Source organism: Rhinoderma darwinii, chromosome 13 (assembly GCF_050947455.1).
Source record: "Rhinoderma darwinii isolate aRhiDar2 chromosome 13, aRhiDar2.hap1, whole genome shotgun sequence".
NCBI lineage: Eukaryota > Metazoa > Chordata > Amphibia > Anura > Rhinodermatidae > Rhinoderma > Rhinoderma darwinii.
This window is the reverse complement of record NC_134699.1, coordinates 50,712,198-50,736,798: the sequence shown is the minus strand read 5'-3', so window position 1 is coordinate 50,736,798 and position 24,601 is coordinate 50,712,198. Positions and strand designations below refer to the sequence as shown.

Here is a 24,601-nt window from a genome sequence, read left to right as displayed (position 1 = left end):
ATCCTCACTCCTCATGAATTCCGCATGGACCCCGCCAAGGTTCAGGCTGTGGCGGAATGGGTCCAACCTGCCTCCCTGAAGGCGTTACAGTGTTTTTTGGGGTTTGCTAATTATTACAGGAGATTTATTGCTAACTTCTCGGTCATCGCTAAGCCCCTTACGGACCTCACTCGCAAAGGTGCTGATCTCCTCCACTGGCCTCCTGAGGCTGTCCAGGCTTTTGAGGTCCTTAAGAAGTGCTTTGTCTCGGCCCCGGTGCTGGTTCAGCCCAACCAAATGGAGCCATTTATCGTGGAAGTTGACGCATCTGAGGTGGGAGTGGGGGCTGTCTTGTCCCAGGGTACCAGGTCCCTCACCCATCTCCGCCCCTGTGCCTACTTCTCCAGGAAGTTTTCGCCAACTGAAAGTAACTATGATATTGGCAACCGCGAACTCTTAGCCATTAAATGGGCATTTGAAGAGTGGCGCCACTTCCTGGAGGGGGCTAGGCACCAGGTAACGGTCCTTACCGACCACAAGAATCTGGTGTTCCTAGAATCTGCCCGGAGGCTAAACCCGAGACAAGCTCGATGGGCGTTATTTTTTACCAGATTCAATTTTTTGGTTACCTATAGGGCTGGGTCTAAAAATATTAAGGCTGATGCACTGTCGCGTAGCTTCATGGCCAGCCCTCCTTCGGAGGAAGATCCTGCTTGTATTTTGCCTCCAGGTATAATCATTTCCTCGATCGATTCTGATTTAGTCTCTGAAATTGCTGCTGATCAAGGTGCAGCTCCCGGGAACCTTCCTGAGAACAAGCTGTTTGTTCCCCTGCAATTCCGTCTAAGGGTACTTAGGGAAAATCATGACTCTGCACTATCTGGCCATCCAGGCATCCTGGGTACCAAACACCTCATTACCAGAAATTATTGGTGGCCTGGGTTGCCTAAAGACGTTAAGGCCTATGTCGCCGCTTGTGAGGTTTGTGCTAGGTCCAAGACTCCCAGGTCCCGACCAGCGGGCTTACTGCGTTCGTTGCCCATTCCCCAGAGACCTTGGACACATATCTCCATGGATTTTATCACCGATTTGCCTCCATCCCAAGGCAAGTCGGTGGTGTGGGTGGTGGTGGACCGCTTCAGTAAGATGTGCCACTTTGTGCCCCTCAAGAAACTACCCAACGCCAAAACGTTGGCTACCTTGTTTGTCAAACACATCCTGCGTCTCCATGGGGTCCCTGTCAATATTGTTTCGGACAGAGGGGTACAATTTGTTTCATTGTTTTGGAGAGCCTTCTGTATGAAGTTGGGGATTGATCTGTCCTTCTCCTCTGCCTTCCATCCTGAAACCAATGGCCAAACGGAGAGGACTAATCAGTCTCTAGAACAATACTTAAGGTGTTTTGTCTCTGACTGTCAATTTGATTGGGTCTCTTTCATTCCCCTCGCCGAATTTTCCCTTAATAACCGGGTCAGTAACTCGTCTGGGGTCTCTCCTTTTTTTTGTAATTTTGGGTTTAATCCACGGTTCTCCTCCGTTTCACCTGGTAGTTCCAACAATCCTGAGGTAGAGGTCGTTCATCGGGAACTGTGCACAGTCTGGGCCCAGGTTCAGAAAAACCTAGAGGTGTCCCAGAGCGTACAAAAAACTCAGGCTGATAAAAAACGTTCTGCTAACCCCCTGTTTATGGTCGGGGATCTGGTGTGGTTGTCGTCTAGGAACTTGCGTCTCAAGGTTCCGTCCAAGAAGTTTGCTCCCCGGTTTATTGGGCCGTATAAGGTCATTGAGGTCCTCAATCCTGTCTCCTTCCGGCTGGAGTTACCCCCGTCTTTTCGGATACACGACGTGTTTCATGCCTCCCTCCTCAAACGCTGCTCCCCGTCCTTGGCTCCCTCGAGGAGACCTCCTGTTCCCATCCTCACCCCGGAGGGGGTGGAATTCGAGGTGGCCAGGATTGTGGACAGCAAGATGGTCCAAGGCTCCCTCCAGTACCTGGTCCATTGGAGAGGATACGGGCCCGAGGAGAGGACTTGGGTACCCGCCCGGGATGTTCACGCTGGGGTATTGGTCAGGAGGTTCCACCTGCGTTTCCCCAGTAAGCCAGGTCCACTTAGAAAGGGTCCGGTGGCCCCTCATAAAAGGGGGGGTACTGTAAAGGATCTGCCAGGCACTGCGGGGTTAACTCCCAGAACTAATCAGTCAGCACCTGAGAATACATCCCTGAGACGGACTCCTGCTTCCACCATTCAGGCTGGCAGGCTTAGGAGTGGGAGAGCCTATCGTAACCTGGCCAGACTCAGCTAGCTCCCGCCCTCGGTCTATTTAAGCCTGCACTTCCTGTCCCTCGGTGCTTGTTATTGCTTTGGTTTCCTTCCTTGTGGTTCCTGGCCCAGCTACAGCTCCTGCTATTTTTGATCCTGCTCCATACCGTCCCTGGCTTACCGACTACTCTTCTGCTTTTCGTTTTGTACCTCGCACACTCCTGGCTTGACTCGGCTCGTTCACCACTCTGGTTGCTCACGGTGTTGCCGTGGGCAACGGCCCCTTTTCCTTGCTTGTGTTCCTTGTATGTTTGTCGTGTTTGTCGTGCACTTACTGAGCGCAGGGACCGCCGCCCAGTTGTACCCCGTCGCCTAGGGCGGGTCGTTGCAAGTAGGCAGGGACAGAGTGGCGGGTAGATTAGGGCTCACTTGTCCGTCTCCCTACCCCCTGCCGTTACAAGACCGCTTCAGCAAGATGTGCCACTTTGTGCCCCTTAAGAAGCTACCTAACGCCAAGACGTTAGCTTCTTTGTTTGTGAAACACATCCTGCGTCTCCATGGGGCCCCAGTCAATATAGTTTCTGACAGAGGGGTACAATTTGTTTCCTTATTTTGGAGAGCTTTTTGTAAAAAGTTGGAGATTGATCTGTCCTTCTCCTCCGCCTTCCATCCCGAAACTAATGGCCAAACGGAAAGGACTAACCAATCCCTGGAACAATATTTAAGGTGTTTCATCTCTGACTGTCAATTCGATTGGGTCTCATTCCTTCCCCTTGCTGAATTTTCCCTGAATAACCGGGTCAGTAACTCGTCAGGGGTCTCCCCATTTTTCTGTAATTTCGGGTTTAACCCAAGGTTCTCCTCCATTTCCCCTGGTTGTTCCAATAATCCTGAGGTAGAGGATGTTCATCGGGAACTGTGCACTGTCTGGGCCCAGGTTCAGAAGAACCTAGAGGCGTCCCAGAGTGCACAAAAGATTCAGGCGGATAGTAGACGTTCTGCTAACCCCCGGTTTGTCGTCGGGGATTTGGTCTGGTTGTCGTCCAGGAACTTGCGCCTTAAGGTCCCGTCCAGGAAGTTTGCTCCCCGATTTATTGGACCTTATAAGATCATTGAAGTCCTCAACCCTGTATCCTTCCGTCTGGAGCTGCCCCCATCCTTTCGCATACATGACGTCTTCCATGCCTCCCTCCTTAAACGCTGCTCCCCGTCCTGGTCCCCCTCGAGGAAACCTCCTGTTCCCGTTCTCACCCCTGAGGGGGTGGAATTCGAGGTGGCCAAGATTATGGACAGTAGGATGGTCCAGGGCTCCCTCCAGTACCTGGTCCATTGGAGAGGATACGGGCCGGAGGAGAGGACTTGGGTACCTGCCCGTGATGTTCACGCTGGGGTATTGATCAGGAGGTTCCACCTTCTCTTCCCTACTAAACCGGGTCCTCTTAGTAAGGGTCCGGTGGCCCCTCATAAAAGGGGGAGTACTGTTAGGGATCTGCCAGGTACTACGTCTAGGTATACTCCTGGGATTAATCAATCCACACCTGAGGCCAGACCTGTTCGACTGACACCATCTCCCACCAACCAGGGTGGCAGGCTCAGGAGTGGGAGAGCCTATCGCGGCCTGGTCAGACGGAGTTAGCTCCGCCCCCTGTCCTTTATTACCTGCCGTGTTCTCTTCCTCAGTGCTTGTAATTCTTCTGGATTCCTGGCCTCACTGTTGCTTGCTCCAGCCTGCTTCTGCCGTGCTTCTGCCTTGCTGCAGTTCCGCTTAACCTGCTTTGCTTTGCCCCTGGCTTGCTTCCTTCTCCGTGCTCACTTTGGTATACTCCACTTCATCCTGGTCCTGACTACTCATTCACCGCTCCGTTTCCTCGCGGCGTTCCGTGGCTACTGCCCCTTCCCTTGCGTGTTCCCTGTTTGTTCTCCCGTGCACTTAGACAGCGTAGGGACCGCCGCCCAGTTGTACCCCGTCGCCTAGGGCGGGTTGTTGCAAGTAGGCAGGGACAGGGCGGTGGGTAGATTAGGGCTCACTTTCCCTTCACCTCCTTCCTGCCATTACAGAACCATTGGGCCCCCTGAACCTGATTGAAGAGATCAGGAATCAAAGGAAGGGGATACTGGTTCCTTACAGTGACCTTATTCAAGTTTCGGTAATCGATGCACGGCCTAAGACCACCATCCTTCTTCCCTACGAAGAAGAAGCCAGCACCTACCGGAGAAGTAGAGGGGCGAATGTAACCCTTGGCCAGGCATTCCTGGATATACTCTCTCATGGCTTCACGTTCGGGACAAGAGAGATTAAATATCCTACCCTTAGGGAGCTTAGCTCCTGGTACCAAATCGATTGCGCAATCGTATTCTCTATGAGGAGGTAACACTTCGGAGGCCTTTTTAGAAAAAACATCAGCGAAGTCCTGAATAAACTCAGGTAGAGTGTTCACCTCCTCAGGGAGAGAAATAAAATTAACAGAAAAACATGACGTAATGCATTCATTACCCCATTTGGTAAGATCCCCAATATTCCAGTTAAACGTGGGATTATGCATCTGCAACCAGGGAAAGCCTAAAACTAAATCGGACGATAATCCCTGCATCACCAGTACAGAGCAGTGCTCCAAATGCATGGAGCCAACAAGGAGTTAAAAAACAGGGGTATGCGGTGTAAAATAACCATTAGCAAGTGGAGTGGAGTCGATACCCACTACCGGGACAGGTTTAGGCAAATCAATCAATGGCATAGCTAGAGACATAGCAAATTCCACAGACATAATATTAGCAGAAGACCCTGAATCCACGAAGGAACTGCCGGTAGCAGACCTACCCTCAAAAGAGACCTGAAAGGGAAGCAAGATCTTATTAGGTTTCATATTTACGGGAAATACCTGTGCGCCCAAGTGACCTCCCCGATGGTCACTTAGGCGCGGAAGTTCTTCCGGCTGCTTATACTTACGCCTAGGACAGTTGTTCACTTGATGCTTGTCATCCCCACAGTAGAAGCAGAGACCATTCTTCCTGCGGAGCTCTCTACGTTGTTGGGGAGACACGGAGGCCCCGAGTTGCATTCGTTCATCCGAGTTTTCCGTGGAAGAACGAAGCAACGGAACCTCGGGAGCCATCATGGGGGAGCAAGAGGAGAAAGCACAAAAATGTTCAAGTCGTCGTTCCCTGAGACGTCGGTCACGACGTACCGCTAAAGCCATAACCTGATCTAGAGAGTCAGAAGAGGGATAGCTAACTAACAGGTCTTTCAGGGCTTTCGACAGACCCAATCTAAACTGGCACCTCAAGGCAGGGTCATTCCACCGAGAAGCTACACACCACTTCCTAAAGTCAGAACAGTACTCCTCAACGGGTCTCTTACCCTGACGCAAGGTCACCAGCTGACTCTCGGCAAAGGCAGTCTTGTCAGTCTCGTCATATACAGTGAAAGAAATAAGTATTTGATCCCTTGCTGATTTTGTAAGTTTGCCCACTGTCAAAGTCATGAACAGTCTAGAATTTTTAGGCTAGGTTAATTTTACCAGTGAGAGATAGATTCTATTAAAAAAAACCAGATAATCACATAGTCAAAATTATATATATTTATTTGCATTGTGCACAGAGAAATAAGTATTTGATCCCCTACCAACCATTAAGAGTTCAGCCTCCTCCAGACCAGTTACACGCTCCAAATCAACTTGGTGCCTGCATTAAAGACAGCTGTCTTAAATGGTCACCTGTATAAAAGGCACCTGTCCACAGACTCAATTAATCAGTCTGACTCTAACCTCTACAGCATGGGCAAGACCAAAAAGCTTTCTAAGGAAGTCAGGGACAAGATCATAGACCTGCACAAGGCTGGAATGGGCTACAAAACCATAAGTAAGACACTGGGTGAGAAGGAGACAACTGTTGGTGCAATAGTAAGAAAATGGAAGACATACAAAATGACTGTCAATCGACATCGATCTGGGGCTCCATGCAAAATCTCACCTCGTGGGGTATCCTTGATCCTGAGGAAGGTGAGAGCTCAGCCGAAAACTACACGTGGGGAACTTGTTAATGATCTCAAGGCAGCTGGGACCACAGTCACCAAGAAAACCATTGGTAACACATTATGCCGTAATTGATTAAAATCCTGCAGTGCCCGCAAGGTCCCCCTGCTCAAGAAGGCACATGTACAGGCCCATCTGAAGTTTCCAAATGAACATCTGGATGATTCTGAGAGTGATTGGGAGAAGGTGCTGTGGTCAGATGAGACTAAAATTGAGCTCTTTGGCATTAACTCAACTCGCCGTGTTTGGAGGAAGACAAATGCTGCCTATGACCCAAAGAACACCGTCCCCACTGTCAAGCATGGAGGTGGAAACATTATGTTTTGGGGGTGTTTCTCTGCTAAGGGCACAGGACTACTTCACCGCATCAATGGGAGAATGGATGGAGCCATGTACCGTCAAATCCTGAGTGACAACCTCCTTCCCTTCACCAGGACATTAAAAATGGCTCGTGGCTGGGTCTTCCAGCACGACAATGACCCGAAAAAATAAAACAGCCAAGGCAACGAAGGAGTGGCTCAAAAAGAAGCACATTAAGGTCATGGAGTGGCCTAGCCAGTCTCCAGAGCTTAATCCCATCGAAAACTTATGGAGGGAGCTGAAGATCCGAGTTGCCAAGCGACAGCCTCGAAATCTTAATGATTTACAGATGATCTGCAAAGAGGAGTGGGCCAAAATTCCATCTAACATGTGTGCAAACCTCATCATCAACTATAAAAAATATCTGACTGCTGTGCTTGCCAACAAGGGTTTTTCCACCAAGTATTAAGTCTTGTTTGCCAAAGGGATCAAATACTTATTTCTCTGTGCACAATGCAAATAAATATATATAATTTTCACTATGTGATTTTCATTTTTTTTTTTTTAAATATAATCTCTCACTGGTAAAATTAACCTAGCCTAAAAATTCTAGACTGTTCATGTCTTTGACAGTGGGCAAACGTACAAAATCAGCAAGGGATCAAATACTTATTTCTTTCACTGTGTGAGCCTGAGAGCAGAAAAAAAAAGATCAACAGAGGAAAGTTCAGGGTCGTCAGGAGCCAAGGAGAAGGCCCATTCTTGGGGCCCGTCCTGGAGCCGGGACATAATTATACCCTCTCGCTGGCTATCAGAACCTGAGGAGTGGGGCCTTAGACGGAAATATAGCCTACAACTGTCCCGAAAGGAGAAAAAAGTCTTCCGGTCCCCTGAGAACCGGTCAGGCAACTTGAGGTGGGGTTCAAGATGTGAGGTGGGGGGCACTACCAGGGTAGCATCACGCTGGTTGCCCCTCTGAGCCAGGGCTTGGACCTGTAGGGAGAGGCCCTGCATTTGCTGAGCCAGGGTCTCAAGGGGGTCCATAGTTGTGTCAGGGACCAGGGTAGAAAAGGTATATGGGCCTGTGATTATGTAATGACGGGGTAGGGAGACAGACAGGTGAGCCCTAATCTACCCGCCACTCAGTCCCTGCCTACTTGCACGGCCCATCCTAGGCGACGGCGTACAACTGGGCGACGGTCCCTACGCTCAATATGTGCACGACAGACAGACAGACAAACAGACAAGGGTACACAGAAGCTAAGGGAAATGGGGCAGTTGCCCACGGCAAGACCGTGAGCAACAAGAGTAGTGAACGAGCCGAGTCAAACCAGGAGTGTACGAGGTACCAAACGCAGAGCAGGAGCATAGTCAGTAAAGCCAGGGTCAAAATGAAGCAAGGTCAATAATGATAGCAGGAGCAGCAGAGCCAGGAAACAGGAAAGAATCACAGGCAGAGACAATCAGGAAATTAAGGTATAAATAGACCGAGGGCGGGAGCTAGAACCGTCTGGCCAGGCTGTGATAGGTTCTCCCACGTCTGAGCCTACCAGCCTGAGTGGTAGCAGATCGAGTCACTCTATCAGACTTAGGAGCAGGTGCAGACTGATTAACTACGGGCGTCGACACAGAAGCTGTGTCTGGCAGATCCTTTACAGGGATAATCCACGTTCTTGGGTGGCAGGACGGACCATGCGTCGAGTCACAAGGGGCATGGCTCTGATCTGACTGATGAACCCCACGTAAAACGTCATTGACATACCAGCCGGCACGTTGCTGGTCAGCATGGAGTTGATCAGACCAGAGGATGTGACTAATCCAACTGCTTCTGTACTCACAGAACATATGCGGAGAGATGAAAGTACAGATCCCACGGGCTAGCCGGAATGGACCGACCGGCTGTGGCATCAACTAGAGTTGGATGGCGTGGCACGCACTACATAGGCCGAGCAACAATTGAAACGTTTGGTGCGGCAGTTCAACTTGCTGTTCACCTGCCATGAGGACGACTACGGGTGTACTACCACCATAGAACATGAGATCCACACCGGAATCAACCCCCCCTTTTTGGGAACGCTACCGCAATATAGTCCCAGCTTTATATCGTGAATTTAAAGACCTCTTACAGAAGATGTTGGATGGACAGGTGAATCGAGAAAGCCAAAGTCTGTGGGCGGCCCCAATCGTTCTTGTCCGCAAGAAAGATGGTTCTCTTCGATTTTGCGTTCATTATCGGAGGCTAAACGTCTGCATCCACAGGGACGCCTATCCCTTGACCAGAGTAGAGGAGTCTGTGAATTTAACAGGATGCCGTTTGGGCTTACTAACTCCCCTAGTACATTCCAGAGGCTGATGGAACACTGTTTGAGAGATTTGAACTATGGAATCTGTGTTAATCTACTTGGATGACATCGTGATTTTCTCCAAAACCTTTACAGAGCATCTGGAACATCTACACGTACTACTAGAACGTCTAGACAAATATGGCCTCAAGCTCAAACCCAGTAAATGCAAGGTGGCCCGCCAGCAAATCAAGTACCTTGGCCATCTCGTGAGTGCGAAGGGAATCGCCCCGTATCCCGGCAAGGGGAAGGCGGTACAGGACTGGCTGGTCCCAGGAAATACGACGGAAGTCAGGGCATATCTGGGGTTGGTAGGATATTATCGCAGGTACAATCAAGACTTCGCCAAAATAGCAGGCCCTCTGAATCAGCGCCTCTGCGGACAGCCCACACAGAAGAAAAGAACATGCAGCCGGAGTCTCACCGAACAATGGCAAGAACCCCAACAGTCGGCATTTGAGGAGTTAAAGGACAGAATGGTGATGGCTCCCATCCTGGCGTTTGCTGATTTCAACCAGCCATTCCGGCTATACACAGATAACAGCCTGAAAGGGGATAGGGGCTGTACTAGCGCAACAGGAAGGGAAAGTGGAATGGGTCATTGCATATGGCAGCCGCAGCCTACTACCCACAGAGCGTAACCCCACAAACTACAGTTAGTTTAAATTGGAATTGCTGGCTATTGTGTGGGCCATCACGGAACGCTTTGCGGAATACTTGGTAGGCACCAAGGTGGACATCTATACTGACAACCCCCTTGCTTACCTCAATACCGCAAAATTGGGGGCCAAACAATGGTGGGTGGCCCGGTTGGCCTGATTCGACTATACTATCCACTACAAACCCGGCAAGAATCACACGAACGCTGACGCGCTCTCAAGACAATCCTGCGAGACTCCCATCGGAGAGGTTGATGATGAGCGAAAATAAATTGAGATTTCTCATTGAGGGTGGCCCACTCGGAGTCATAGGACAAGAAGAGTATGGTGGCGGCCCAAGAAACCACCATGATGATCGAGATGTACAACCAAACTGAATGGGCGAGACGTAAACAAGTAGATGAGACATTAAAAAAAATGTGGAATGGGTACGTCAAGAGAGGAGACCGACGGCGTCCGAGAGAAACCGTCTGACATCCCAAGCGCGGACACTGGCCCGAATGGATTTACGAGATGGAATCCTATATCGGATAGTGCGGTTCCCGTGTGAGTATTGGGAAATGTGGCAGTTGGTGTTGCCAAAGACTGATGTAAAGTCGGTGTGTAAGTCGATGCATGAAAAGCGGGGTCACTTCGCAGCGGATAAGACTGTCCAATTGATCCGCAACCATTTTTACGCCCCAGGATTGGAAGAAGTTACTAAGCGCGTCTGTGAAGAATGCGCTACCAGCAGCGTGAATAAGAGCACAGAACAGCTCGAGGAACCAATGATCATTAGGATGGGGGAACCTTTGGAATTGCTGACAGCCTACTTTTTTACTATACAAGAAGTTACATCGGGGCATAAGCAGTCGGACCACTTCTCTAAATTTGCAGTGGTAATTCCTACCCGGGATCAGTCAGCGCAGACAACAGCCACTGCATTGTGGAAACATGTTCTGCGTCCCTATCGGTGTGCAAAACTATTGCTATCCGATCAAAGCCCAAACTTCGAATCGGAACTCATACGGGAGCTATGTAGTCCACATGCGATCAAGAAGTAGAGGACGACGCCGTATCACCCACAAGGCAATGGGGCCAGTGAAAGGTTCAACCGTACACTTCTTGGCCTACTGAGATCCCTCAGGGATGACAAGCAACGCTTGCCCGAATCTGTGGACCGCGTGTGGGCTTATAATCACACCATACATCCCACGACTGGATACACCCCGTATCAGTTAATGTTCGGCCGTCCTAGCCGGTTACCATTAGCCCTACTGTTGGATGTCCCAGAAACCCAAGTGGATAAATCCCCTGCCCAGTGGGTGCAAGAACAACAGAGGCGTCTGAACTTTGCGAAAGGCGGCCTAAAAGAAGTGGTCTCGAAAGAGGGGTCTCCGAACCAAGCTAGACTATACCCAGTCTTCCATCCGGGAGATAGAGTACTAGTCTGAAATCGGCAGACAACGCGTGGAAGTAAACTGGCACCCCGGTGGGAGAGGAAACCGTACGTGGTGACTAAGCGTATCGACCCCAAGCTAACTGTGTATGAGGTACAACCAGAGGATGATCGGGGACCGAGTAGGAACTTACACCGAAACCTGTTGCGACCCTGTTACTTTCCAGTTCCAGACCTTATTGCGGTACCGAGATAAGAAGAACTGGGGGATCCATCACAGACTGATATCATAAGAAACTACTGGTTGTTGAACCCAACGAACGACCCTGATCTCTCCAGTGAGCCACTAACAACAGATGCGCGGGTCCGTCAGGATACTTGGAATCGACTACACCCGAAGTGGATCATGGACTGCGTTACCCACAGAGGAATAATCGCAACCGGCAACATTCTTATTTGCGGGACTACGAGGTGTAGTGCCGAGGACTGCACTACTTAATTAAGGGGTAAAGGTGGTAAGGGTGGTTAGCACCCTCCTTGCATAGCGCTGTAAGTACAGCGAAAGGACACAGGCACCATCCGCTTGGGAGCTCGCGCTCATGACACACACGCTCCCACACAGCATGATGGAGCAATGTCTCCGTCGGCTCTGTGAAGGGGCGGGCGGGGTGATGGCCCCATCATGACGTCACCCGAAATGGGCGGGTGTGGGAAGTAGTGTCGGGAGACAGGAGAAGGAAGGGGAGAAACGCGTGGTGGAGGAGACAGCAGGAGAGGGAGCCATCTTGGAGACAGCAGGAGAGGGAGCCATCTTGGAGACAGCAGGAGAGGGAGCCATCTTGGAGACAGCAGGAGAGGGAGCCATCTTGGAGACAGTAGGAGAGAGAGCCATCTGCAGACAGTAGGAGAGGGAGACATCTTGAAGGAGCAGGAGAGGGACAGAGACTGCATCTCAATGACAAAGAGAGAGAGCAAAAGAGAGGGAGCTCAGCAGACAACAGGAGGTACTTCCAGTCAGAAAACACCAGAGAAGACTAAGGTACTGGGCATTTGCAGTATCCTGCAACCTTATAAACATTTTTCCAATATTACCCTGTCCCAGTAAAGACCACCAACTTCCCTGCCACGCTGTCCCTGAAAGTAACCAGCAAACAGCGGTGTGTCAATACCCGGTGGCCGCCTTGCAGTAACACCAAAGCATAACAGTTTCCTGTGACCTTGTGCTAGTGTCAAGAGAGAATATTGCCTGTATTTCTGTTGCTGTGAAACACATTTTACTGTTAAAGTGAATACTCCGTTGTGAATTGGGAGCGGGTAGAAAAGCAGGGCAGAGTGACAGAGACTCACATGGGACTTATCGTGAGGACTGCTGAATAACTACACTCGTCACCTGTCTGCTTGGTTGCGTCCTAGGCATGCCGAAACACTACGGCTGCCGCCTGAGGGTGAGAGAGTGTTTGCCACGAAAGGTAGTGGTTAGAATCGCAACGAGCCATACGTGTACTGGTATCAAGCTATGGTAACGTGGGGGTTAGGCGCAACCTCTCTCAGAGGGACTCCAGTGGGCTTAACGTCCCCAACCTCAGTAGTACTACCGGCTCCATCAAGAAAATACCCTGTCAGGTTTTGCCGTTAGTAAACAGTTAAACCAAGAGGCTGCGTCATCTTTTTACCCTGAACGCAACGAGAACCTACCTACAACCCCTTTAATTATAACTTTTGATATTCTTTGTACACATGACCAATATTGATTGATGTCCTGTAGTAGCCTCCACCTCGTGGCATAGCTATAGGGATCGCAGAGGTCGCACTTGCTACCAGGTCCCAAAGCAAGGGTGGTCCGAGGGCCCGCCCGCACCACTTATGTAAAACAATCATAATTAATAAGGCTTCAGCACAAAAAGACTGGAGGCTGCGGAACATGAAAGAAATAAGCTGCTTCCACCCAGGAGAGAAGATCCCGCCTCCTGAGACATTACCGGTTACCTGCACTGCAGTCCGATCTTCAGCAGGCATCAGCGATTCCCCTGCTCCTTAGAGACTGCAGAGCGATGTTCCCATAGTTACAGGGCCCCTACAGTAAGTGCTCCCCAATCACTCATATTTAAAAAAAAAATACGAAAAAATTTACGTCAATATCACGCCATTTTACAGTGATTATTTTAATCGCGGTAAAAATAGTGCAGTTTATCTGCGATTGCAAAAATCGTGGCAAAACCGTGCCATTTTTACAGAGATTACAAAAATCGCAGAAAAATGGCGCGGTATTGCCGCGATTTTGAAAATTCCCATAAACTTTCATTAACTATTTTTTTTAGTTTTACAAGGGGAGTTCAAAATGCGATCTACTGATTGCTTATATAATGCTTTGGTATAAGTGTAAAATTGACAGGAAATATATTAGGCCATTACAAATGTGACGGCGCACACAAGTACGTACGGAGGGGAGAATCAAGTAAATAATGAAGGGGCTGTGGCGTTCATACAATCGCTGTGGAACCGTCAAACCGTTAATCGGCGGGTGTGCCGACAGTCGGACATCTAATATTGATGGTCTACCCTAAGGATAGGCCATCAATTTTGATAACCCAGATAACCCCTTTAAAGTAAAGTAAATCATAACCTGTTCCCTCCACCTATCTCTGTTACCAAGAAGACAGAAGTGGTCCAGTCCAATCAGGAATGACATTATTTCCAGGTCATAACCACAAATTCTTGGGCCATATTTGCTGTAAGACACATGGTTATGGCACCCTGCTTAGACAGCTCTGCTTACTAAACTTTAGGTAACTTCTTACCTTAAAGGGTAATTAAACATTCGACAAACTTCTGACGTGTCATAGTGACATGTCAGAAGTTTTGATTGGTGGGGGTCCAAGCACTGAGACCTCCACCAATCGGTAAAACGAAGCGGCAGAAGCGTTCTTCATCCGGAAATCAATGTATCGAAGTACGGGCTCAATAGAAAGTCTATGAGTCCGTACTCCGATACATCAGCTTTCCGGAAAAAAACAAACAGAAACGAAGCGGCTGAGCACTCACACAATCACTTCTTAGTTTTAGCGATTGGTGGGGGTCTCAGTGCTGTTAAGGCCGGGCACGAGCGTGCGCGCGCACCCTACGGGACACAGCGGACCGGAGCGCAAGTGAGCGCTGGTGTCTCCTGGGAAGGAGATGCAGGCCAGCACTCACAGATCCATGGCTCAGGCCGCCGGGGGGTGAGTAATCCCAACAGTCCGCGGCCATGGACGCTACATTAGCCTTCTAAGTAGATATTTTTAATATGTTAACATTCTATGAAATCATATGCTTCTAATGTATGCAAAGTACTTTCAAGCTTGCAGTACTTACCACAATTAATATGTATTTCATGCCCACTTGATGCAATTCATTTACCATTTCTGGCAAATCTCCAAAGTGCTTTGGGTCATAAGTGAAATCGAGGTATGCGTCCATATAGTCAATGTCATTCCATAGCACATCCTAGAAAATATTAAACAAATGTATTAGTTACAGAAGAGAATTTATAAGCACCTGAAAACAGATTGAATATATCTCATCTGCACGGTGGGTCCAAGGTAATCCAATATTCAAGATTAATTTTGAAAGTTTGCTATACATTTGCATATTTACAGTACAGCAATTTGAAGTACAGCATATGAGTGATATATTAGTTATAAGGCCTCTCACACACGAGGACCAAACACAGTGCAGGGAACCTGGCTCCTAGCATCATAGTTATCTATGACGCTAGGTGTCGCTGCCTCGCTGCGGGAAAACTGTCCCGTACTGGAAACATGATTACAGTACGGGACAGTAGTTCCGCGGAGAGGCAGTGACACCTAGCGTCATAGATAACTATGATGCTAGGAGCCCGGCTCCCTGCAGTGTGTTCGGTCCGGGAAATGCGGCCGACGTACGGACTGTATATCATGGACCAAACACACTTGTGTGTGAGAGGCCTAATTCACATATGCAGTAGCACTGAACATACATCTCCTTGCATGAGGTACAGATGTAGCATCCCACTAGAACACTCCTAGTGGATAAATGGTTAGTGTTTTATACTGTTTTAGGGATGATTCTACATATTTACAGAGTTACAGGAAAGTGCAGGTTGCCAGCCAAGACACTGTTGTTTCCAGTGCTATTTGCACTGTTTGCCTTTATCCCCTGAGAAATACTGTAATGTGCCTTTAAGATGTGTTGGGCATGACTTGCTGTGGCTGGAGCGGGTTCCTATCTTTTCTATTGAGCATCTCTGGATAATTCCGGAAGAAGGGCAGAACTAAACGAGTATGGTCTTGCCCCCACCCTGTCCTGTGTAGTTCGGTTGAGTTCAGTTAGAGACAAGCCTGTGAGGAGCTTTTACTGGGTCAGGGCTCACAGTTCAGGACTACACCGCATTCCAAATTATTATGCAAATGTAATTTTTCACTGATTTTCCTAAATAGTCGATGTATCAAACGCTTTTGCAAAATCTAGATATACCACATCCACAGCCTTACCCAGGTCCGGTCTAGAACTTACCTCCTCATAGATCAGATTAGTTTGACAGGACCGATCCCACGTAAACCAATGCGGATGCTGCGTTACAGGTTTATTTTCCTTAAGAGTCTCCAGGATAGCATCTCTTAGATAACCTTCCAACATTTAACCCACAACGGAGGTTAAAGAGGCTCTGTCACCAGTTCATAACTTTCCTATCTCATACCTAATCTAATAGGTGCTTAAATGCTGATAACTCCTGTGTTTTATGTTTACATTTTTTTTTATTGTTTCCGAAGTTATGTTCTTTTTTTCATAGTTATGCTAATTTTCTCTTAATGGCCAACTGGCCGTTTTTTTTATTTTCACCATGTGGGCGTTGTATAGAAAACTGTATGAGCAATCAACGTCATACTCTTCTCTTCAGTCCAGCCCACCGTGATCTCAGCTAGAATCGTGAGATCACGCTGTGACGTCACTTACTCCCGCAGGTCATTCACTGGAGCGACGGACCAGACATCGCCTCCAGCCATGCCAGGACGATTATCCTACTCAGCAGCAGCACTACAGCCCCTCCAAATAATCTGTCAACTCAATCCGCAATATGCCGAAGCCGAGCACCCGTAAGACAGCAAACTGTTCTGCTTTCCCTGTCTCTGTGACAGATTTCCCTCATTGCTTATTGAGCAGCAAACTCCTCTCCATGTTGTCAATTGCCCTCCGTGTTAAAAGTTGCTCATGTGGGTCTAGAATTCGGGCAAATCCCACACACCCTGCACAGCAGTATGGTCCCTCAAATGGCTTTTCAAGGAGAGCATACATGGCACAGGATATACACTGGGTACCATTGGTACACATGGAGTTCATTGTGTCTAATGGGGATATAAATACAACTAAACACCACAAATAATTTATTTTAAAGTGACTAAATCTAAAGTCACTGCATCTTAGTTCTTAGTCACAATTAGGACACTGGACACTTGAGACCAAAGCACACTCCCAAGTTCTCACACTCGCTTTAGTTGCTTGTTATAAATAGGTTTATGCCGGATGGATGCTTCTTCAAGTCCGTCTCCTGGCTGCAAATGCCTTCCTTAGATAAGTTTCAAAAAAGTGTCTAAAACCCTTAAAGGGTTTATCTGTGTTATTAAAATTTATAGCCTATTCTTAGGATAAGCCCATCAATATTAGTTTGTTGGGGGTCTGACTGTTGGCAACCCCACGATCAGCTGTTTGTAGAGGCTGTGGCGCTCTTAAGAGCGCTGCAGCCTCTTCATTGTTTACATGGTTCTTCTTTCCAGTTGTACTTGCACGCACCGTTATATTTGTAGCGGCCGTGCAATGTATTGTACCACTTCCCTATTCACTTGTATGGGACAGTGGTGCAATTCTTTGCAAGGCCTCTACAAATGTAATGGCGCGTGCAAGTACGAATGAGGAGGAGAACCTTGTAAACATTGAAGAGGCTGCAGCGCTCGTACAAGTGCCGTAGCCTCTTCAAACAGCTGATCAGAGGGAGTGCCAACAGTTGGACCCTCACCAATCCAATATTGATGGCTTATCATAAGGATCGGCCATTAATTTTAATAACCTGGATAACCCCTTTAATAAATGTGGTGCTCGAAAAGTGCGCCAAAGTGTGGGTTCAATTTGAGACAGAATTCTGGCGCATTTTGATTAGTAAATCTTCCTCAATGTGTGTAATGTGCGTTATCTATGAAAAAAGAGAATATTGTACTTTGTTACCAGAGGTATTTTAGCATTCCTCATTTTTTTCACAGCTTCTCGAGTCATGTTGGAGCTGGTATATCCCCAACGGCAGAGGTGGAATCCAAGGCCCCAATATGGAGGCATAAAGGGATATCCTAAAATAAAAAAAGAGAACAGGTCTTATATGATTGTTTTATTTTTAAACCATTATTTGTATAGTGCATATTTTATAGTGCTGTTCAGAAAATGTCATATTTCCTGTAGCTACTAGAGTGCATATAGATATCACGTAGTTTCCCTATATCAGTCTTACCTGCATTCAAAGGCCAGTTCCATTGGAAGCCAAATAACCTAAATATATTTTTGGAATATGAGAATAAAACCATGGGATTAAAAGTAAACTCTCAAAATAGTTGTTACCCTAATTAAATGTAATCCTCATTGTTAAGCAGCATTGTTAACGTCTGAGCCACCTTGTCCACCACGCATGATTATAATGGTCACTTTCACAGGATATATAGTTAGTACGGTTGAGAAAGACATATGTCCGTCAAGTTCAATAAAGGGATTAGAGAAAGGGAAGGGATGGGAGAAATGATGGAACTTTGTTTTACCCCTATTGATTCAGAGGAAGGATTAAAAAATAAATACAAAAATAAATATAAAAATTACCCATAAGGCATTAACCAATCTTCCCTAAAAAGGAAAAATTCCCTCCTGATCCCAAGTGGCAGTCTGACTGGATCAACATTCGAACAAGAATTCTACACATTGACATAGGAGCTGATATTTTTTCGTTCTAGGAAATTATTTAAGGTCTTTTTTTAAAGCCATCTACTGTTCCTGTTATGACCAGTTCCTGGGGTAGACTATTCCACAGATTCACAGTTCTTAGGCCACGTGCATATGGCCGTAGCCGTGTACACGTTCGGTGATTACGCCAAGGACGGCCGCGGAGCGTCACCCGCATTTGTCGGCCGTGCTCCCATTATAAAGTATAGGAGCACAGTCCGTAATTGAAAAAAATGTCCTATTTTTTGCGGGTCATCTCTACGGCCCGGACACTTACCCGTAAATATACGGGAAGGTGTCCGTGAGCCATAAATGAATGAATTAGTATTTTTATCTGCAATTACGGATCCGTAATTGAGAATGAAAATTAACATTGTGTGCATGAGGCCTTACATTAAAGGAGGCTTGTCACCTCTGGAGATTGAACCTTTCTTTCTCCAGATGAAGGGAGTGCTCCCTTGATTTTTTAGGCGATTTTACATGAAACAGGCTACATTTCGCTTTCATTTTTGCCACTTTTATACAATACCACAGCAGCCATGTGTTACATACGTAGGAATGGGATTTTTGATGTTCAACAAAATAATGTAACATTTAAAAGAAGCTCTGTCACCTGATTATAAGTGCCCTATCTCCTACATAATCTGATCGGCGCTGTAATGTAGATAATAACAGTGGTTTTTATTTTGAAAAACGATCATTTTTGAGCAAGTTATGAACAATTTTAGATTTATGCTAATTAGTTTCTTAATGCCCAACTGGGCGTTTTTTAACTTTTGACCAAGTGGGTGTTGTACAGAGAAGTGTATGACGCTGACCAATAAGCGTCATACACTTCTCTCCATTCATGTCCATCTGTATTCACAAAACAGCGTGATCTCGCGAGATCACACTGTGCTGTCACATACACCCACAGTAACTTTACAGAAGTGTCTTGAGAGTGAATAGTCATCGCCTCGAGCCAGGATGCGATGTCTATTCACACTCCCGACACTTCGGTAAAATTTCTGTGGGACTTACACAGCACAACGTAATCTCGCAAGATCACGCTGCGCTGTGTGAGTACAGATGGACATGAATGACATTAAATAAATTGGGCGATCTCTCTTATTAACATTTATAAATACGTGTGATCGATACAAAGGGCATTGAACACAATTTATTTATTCCAAGAACTGTAGAAAGAACCTATCAATATAGGAGAATGTTCTTTACAGTTAGAGTAGTTAAACTATGGAATACTCTACACCAAGAGGTAGTAATGGCAGATACTATGTCAGCATTTTTTTTTTTTACAAATTTTACATTTTACAAATTTTACATTTGTTATAAAAAAATGTAACAATCAATGATGTACAGTAGATCTCAGAATGGCTAAACTTGATGGATGTGTGTCATTTTCCAACCTACTGTTAGTAACTATATGTATTTTGTTTAGCATGTTAATAAAGAATATGTGACGTAAACCATTTTTTAAATTATGGAAGTCGGAGGTAAAAATATTATAGGATATTTTAAACAAAATGCATTTATATACGTTCTTACCAATGACATCCTGGTACTGCTTGACAACGGTTTTAGGCTCAGGACCCAAAAAGACATAATAATCCAAAATCCCTCCTGTCGTTCTCCAGGTCAAAGCTGGTGCAGGCTGCAGTATGATATCTAGGAATATATTGATAAATATTATAGTGTGTACCATATTATATACCTTTGATATCAAGTTGTTCAGTATGTTAAACATGAAAAATACTGAGGGGAATTTATCAGTCGCAAAACCGGCCAAAAGTCGCAACTGCATTGCTAATTTAAGGTTCTCCTTGCCACCGTTGTAGTAAGGGTGCGGCTTCCCAAAAGAAAGGTGGGGTCACAGCAAACTGAACATTTTTCTGTTGACCAATCTAATTTTGAAGTATCAATTTTTTTGCTTAAGCAATCCATCAGAGACAAATTTTTTCCCTGACCGGCCAACCTTAAATCTGAACCCAGAATACAAAGTATAGGATCTGGAGCTACCTTTACATGAAAGCAGAAAGAGAGGTGTGCCAAAAGCGATGTACCGTAATCTATGGCACCTCCAGAGAAGGAGCGTTAAATTAGCCGATGAGGTCATACAACGGGGGCAATTTGAAATCGGCTTTGATATCCCATGAAAAAAAAGGGAGTTTTGGAGTAAAATATACCATAGAAAATATAAGTAACTGAGATGAACGTAACAAGGGATTATGGGTCATTTTACATATGGATTTCAGAGCTTCCATCCAATCTTCTTTTGACAAATTTGGAAAGATTGCTTTCCATTTTCTAAAACCCATCTCCACCAAAAGATCCTTGGCCTTTTTAGCAAATTGTACGTTTTTGCCATAGCCCCTTTTCTAACAGACGATTCAATTCAGAAACCTAACATAAGGGAACCTATCTCAATTCTCTTAAATACAGGAAGCGTTCTAGTCAGATAATGTTTTAACTGTAGATCGCAAAGGTAGTCCTTAGACGACGACTCAAATTTAGAGACTTGATGTGGAAAAGTATTAATTAGCCCATTCTCAATAACTTGTGATAAGTAAAAAAAAGTTATGTTTCCACAAAAAAAGATGAATTTCATCTTTCAATACATGCCAAATAATAGTAACAGAGGAAAACCCCAAATTTCCACGTCCTTTTTTATTTTATCCCATAGGAACTGAAGCAAATATGCTGTCGGAAGGCCAACCCCTTTACTTTTGGCCAGAAGTTTTATCTCAAAAGCTGAAAAAAATAGAGTAAGCCCCCATTGAAATTGGGATTCGAGATAAGATATGAGTATTTAAGGATGAATAGTTCTGACCCAACCAGTTGTTGAAGCTGGGAGGCAATAAAGTCGTTAATAATAATTAATAATAATAATTATAATCAGGGATAGCCAGTCCACTGAACCTTGGATGAGCTCTCAATGCATCCAGACTGATGTGTGTTTTTTTTTAGCATGCCATAGAATATCTCTAGAAAAAGAATCCAATGTATCAAATATTCCCTTTGGGAGCAGTATTGGTGAATTCTGAAGGGTATATAGAATCTGTTGCACACAAACCATCTTAATATCGCTCTCGCTGCCAGCGAAAGAGGGAGGGTTTTCCACGTATTTGCTTTTTCTCTCAATTTTCTAAATAGTGGTAGAATGTTGAGATGAATATTTTCTTCTGGGGCACGAGCTATCATTATTCCCAAACATTTGAACGATCTCTGGAAGCTCAATCCACAGATTGCAGTCTGCTGAGAAAAATTACTGTCTACCCCAAGGACAGCTGAATTACTTGCATTAATCTTAATTCCAGAAAACGTTCCAAAAGAGCTTATTAGGTTTAGAGCATTTTCCAGAGTTTGCTCTGCTTGATTAAGGAACAGAACAATGTCATCAGCAGATATCATTATCTGCAGTTCATACTCATAGTATTTGAACCCCATTATATCTAGTCTTGAGCGAATTGCAATCGCCAGCAGCTCAACCACTAAGACGAAAAGAAGATGGGACAAATGTATTATAATTTACACCAGAAACACTGTTGAGGTGTAGCAAGGTAGAGGCTTTTACCATTCCCCCTAGTTCGGACTACCTTCCCATCTGACTACCACCCATCAAACAATTAAATGTAAAAAAAAAGTATACTCACCACTTCTCGTGTCCCCTCCAGCTCCCCTCAGCATGTTGCGGCTCATACAACGTACTGATGCCGGGAAGCGTCAGGAGGTTGTATGTGACGCAGCACTAACGAAGTTGAGTGTGATGTCACATATAAGGCTTCTTGCATATAATGCTGCTCGGCATACAGGAGCTTGTATGAGCCACAGCATGCTGAGGGAGCCTGAGGCAACCATTTGGGGAGAAGTGATGTATTGCCGGAGGAGTGTCCCACTTCTGCCAACGGTCCCCGCCGCCGGGTCTCATACCTGCCTCACCAGTGGCCTGGTCCTAATTCACCTCCAGCATCTCCCGTCCCGCAGGATGCGCCTTCTGGAACTCCCCTGCCTACTCGTACAGGGGTTCAACTGCCGCTACTACCTTATTATGACGAGGACCCCAAGGCTTGTAATGGGTTCATTAACCAATGCCAGATTAATTTCTGACTGCATGCTCACCACTTGCCTACAGACCAGACCAAGATTTCATTTATTGTCTCCCTTCTGTTGGACCAAGCATTGGCCTGGGCCAGTCCCATATGGGAACGTGAGGGACCCGAGATCTCTAGTTTGCAAGTTTTCCTTGAGAACATAGCCACTGACTCTTCAGGTCAGGTTAGTTGCTGTACTAAGTGTCTGGCACGAGTTGAACCTGTCTCTGCACCGCCTCGGCCTATGATGATGTCTTCAACAAAAAGGAGGCTTTACCGCCACATTGACCCTATGACTGTCCAGTTGATCTGTTGCCAGGGTCAATGCCACCTTGGGTTCGAGTCTATCCGTTGTACCTATAAGAGACTCAAACCATGTCTGAGTACTTCAGAGAGAACCTGGAAACAAGATTTATTAGGAAGTCCTCTTCTCCGGCTGGAGCCAGGTTCTTCTTTAGAAGAAGGATTTTTTTTCATCTGTGCATAGATCATCGTGGTCTCAACAAGACCACAGTCTAAAACAAATACCCGCTACCATTGATTGCAGAACTGTTCGACAGGATCCATGGAGGCAAGATCTTCACCAAATGGGATCTGTGCGGAGCATACAACCTGATCCGATTCCGTAAAGAGGACGAGTGGAAGATGGCTTTTAATACTAGTGATGGCCACTATGAGTACCTTCTCAATCTGTTCAGACTCTGTAATGATCCTGCTGTATTCCAAAGTTTGCGAATTACATTTTCCGCGACCTGTTATGTGTCAATGTGGTGGTTTATCCAGATGACAACCCGATCTTCTAACCAGATTTGATCACTCACTGCGGAAACATGTTCGTCAAGTCTTTAGACGGTTGCGGGAGAACAATCTCTATGCCAAGTTGGAGAAAAGTGTCTTTGAGAGATCCTCCCTTCCCTTTCTGGGTTATATCATGTCATGCCCATGGCCGCGAACCGTCAGGCTCACTCACCTCCTGACGGCCGCAGCCATGAGTCTGTGAGCGCTGGCCCCTATCTCCTCCTCAGGAGATGCTGTCGGCTCCGCTTCTCTCGGCCGGGTCCCGTAGGGTGCACGCATGCTCATGCCTGCTCTTAAAGGGCCAGCACACGCTCCTGAGTTAAAGTGACAAATTAGCCCATGAGCGCCCTGGACTATAGGAGGGGCCCAGCCCCTTCCTGCCTTGCCTGAGCTTTGTCATCATTACCCTAGTTTGTCTCTGCAAATGGTTTCCTAGTGTCTTCCAGTTCCCACTGTTTCCCGTTCCAGCTACCTGTAACCTGTATCCTGTGCTATCCTGGTCAAGTGGCATATTGAGTTGGAGTCGTGCTGTGCTGTGTACCACACCTGCCCTGTTACACCATGCCTGGTGTCTGCCTGCTGCCAAAGTCCCTTCCGAGCCTGCCTCGCTACTGTCTTACGCTACCACAGGTATACCTATACGAACTATAGACTTTGACCTGTGTCCTGTTCGCCAGCTGCCATACCGTTAAGGAGGTACGGCCCAGTGGGTCCATGTACCCAACGTGACATATCGTCTCTGATCTGGGACTAAAGCTGGATCCCGACAAGTTGTCTGCCGTATTAAATTGACCTTGTCCTCAGGATCTTCAAGCAATTCAGTGCTTCCTTGGATTTGCGAACTTCTACCGGCAATTAATTTCCCATTTCTCCCCATTGCTGGCTCAAATAACAGCCCTAATGTAGAAGGGAATAGATGCCAAAAATTAAACTCCGCAAGTGAAAATGGCTTTTCTTCAGTTAAAAGAATCCTTTGCTGCTGTTCCGATCTTGTAACAAATGTGAAAGAAATTATTTAATTCCACCATTTTGTCTTCTATTCTATATTTCCATTTTAACTTCAATATAAGAGTGATATTTTGAGAGAATGCATTTCTGTTTTTGCTGTGTTAAGGAATTGAATCAGCAAGAATAAAGGCTGAGGGAAAACTGATGACTCAAGACCCCACCCTCTACGCCCTCCTTACAGAATACAGAAGACGATAAGGACTTACCATTTTCTGACTTGATAGGAAAATATTGCAATGCTAAGAAAATATTGTGAATGTAATTTGTTTTGTGCAAACTCAAGAGAATATATTACAGCTGATGTAGTAAAAGTTCAGTCTAAAAAACTGTATATAAGCCCACTCATAATGTATGTAAAATGCCGTCTGCCATCACTTGCTGAGTGACATCATTATGACACTGCTGTGAAACCTTCTCATGAGGAAATAAATATGAATGAATCTGGAGCAACTGTTTGACTTTGAATTATCCACAACAATTTTGGTGCCGAAACCCGGGAACCGAAAGCGGCTGGAACGGAACCAGGACAGGAACCAAGGACAGGAGACCGAAATGGCGCCATCAAACAGGTGAGAAACTTTTTTCTCATTCGCTCTCTCTTTCTTTGGTCCCCAGTCCCTCTGTTCTCTGTCGTGAGTACGGTTGCCAAGAACCTCAAACAGTTGTTAAATGTACTAACCTCTTTTTGATATGTATGTGAATGAATGAGGATGTTGGTGCACGCCACATCAGCGTGAAAGAGGCCTTTACGGCGGAGTGCTTGAAAC

The 24,601-nt window shown here is 46.3% G+C and overlaps 1 protein-coding gene and 1 long non-coding RNA gene across 2 annotated transcripts in view; one reads left to right on the top strand and one right to left on the bottom strand.

Moving 5' to 3' along the window:
* Positions 1 to 24,601, bottom strand: part of LOC142666385 (lysosomal alpha-glucosidase-like) — a 96,417-nt gene that overhangs the window by 32,085 nt on the left and 39,731 nt on the right. The window contains exons 6-8 of the mRNA XM_075846409.1: positions 19,486 to 19,605; positions 17,185 to 17,303; positions 14,302 to 14,433 (exon numbers count right to left, since the gene is read on the bottom strand). Of these exons, the coding sequence (XP_075702524.1) occupies positions 14,302 to 14,433; positions 17,185 to 17,303; positions 19,486 to 19,605 (371 nt within the window). The remainder of the gene's footprint in view (positions 1 to 14,301; positions 14,434 to 17,184; positions 17,304 to 19,485; positions 19,606 to 24,601) is intronic.
* The window catches only part of LOC142666386 (uncharacterized), a 155,313-nt gene that overhangs the window by 122,756 nt on the left and 7,956 nt on the right, over positions 1 to 24,601 (top strand). The window lies entirely within an intron of this gene.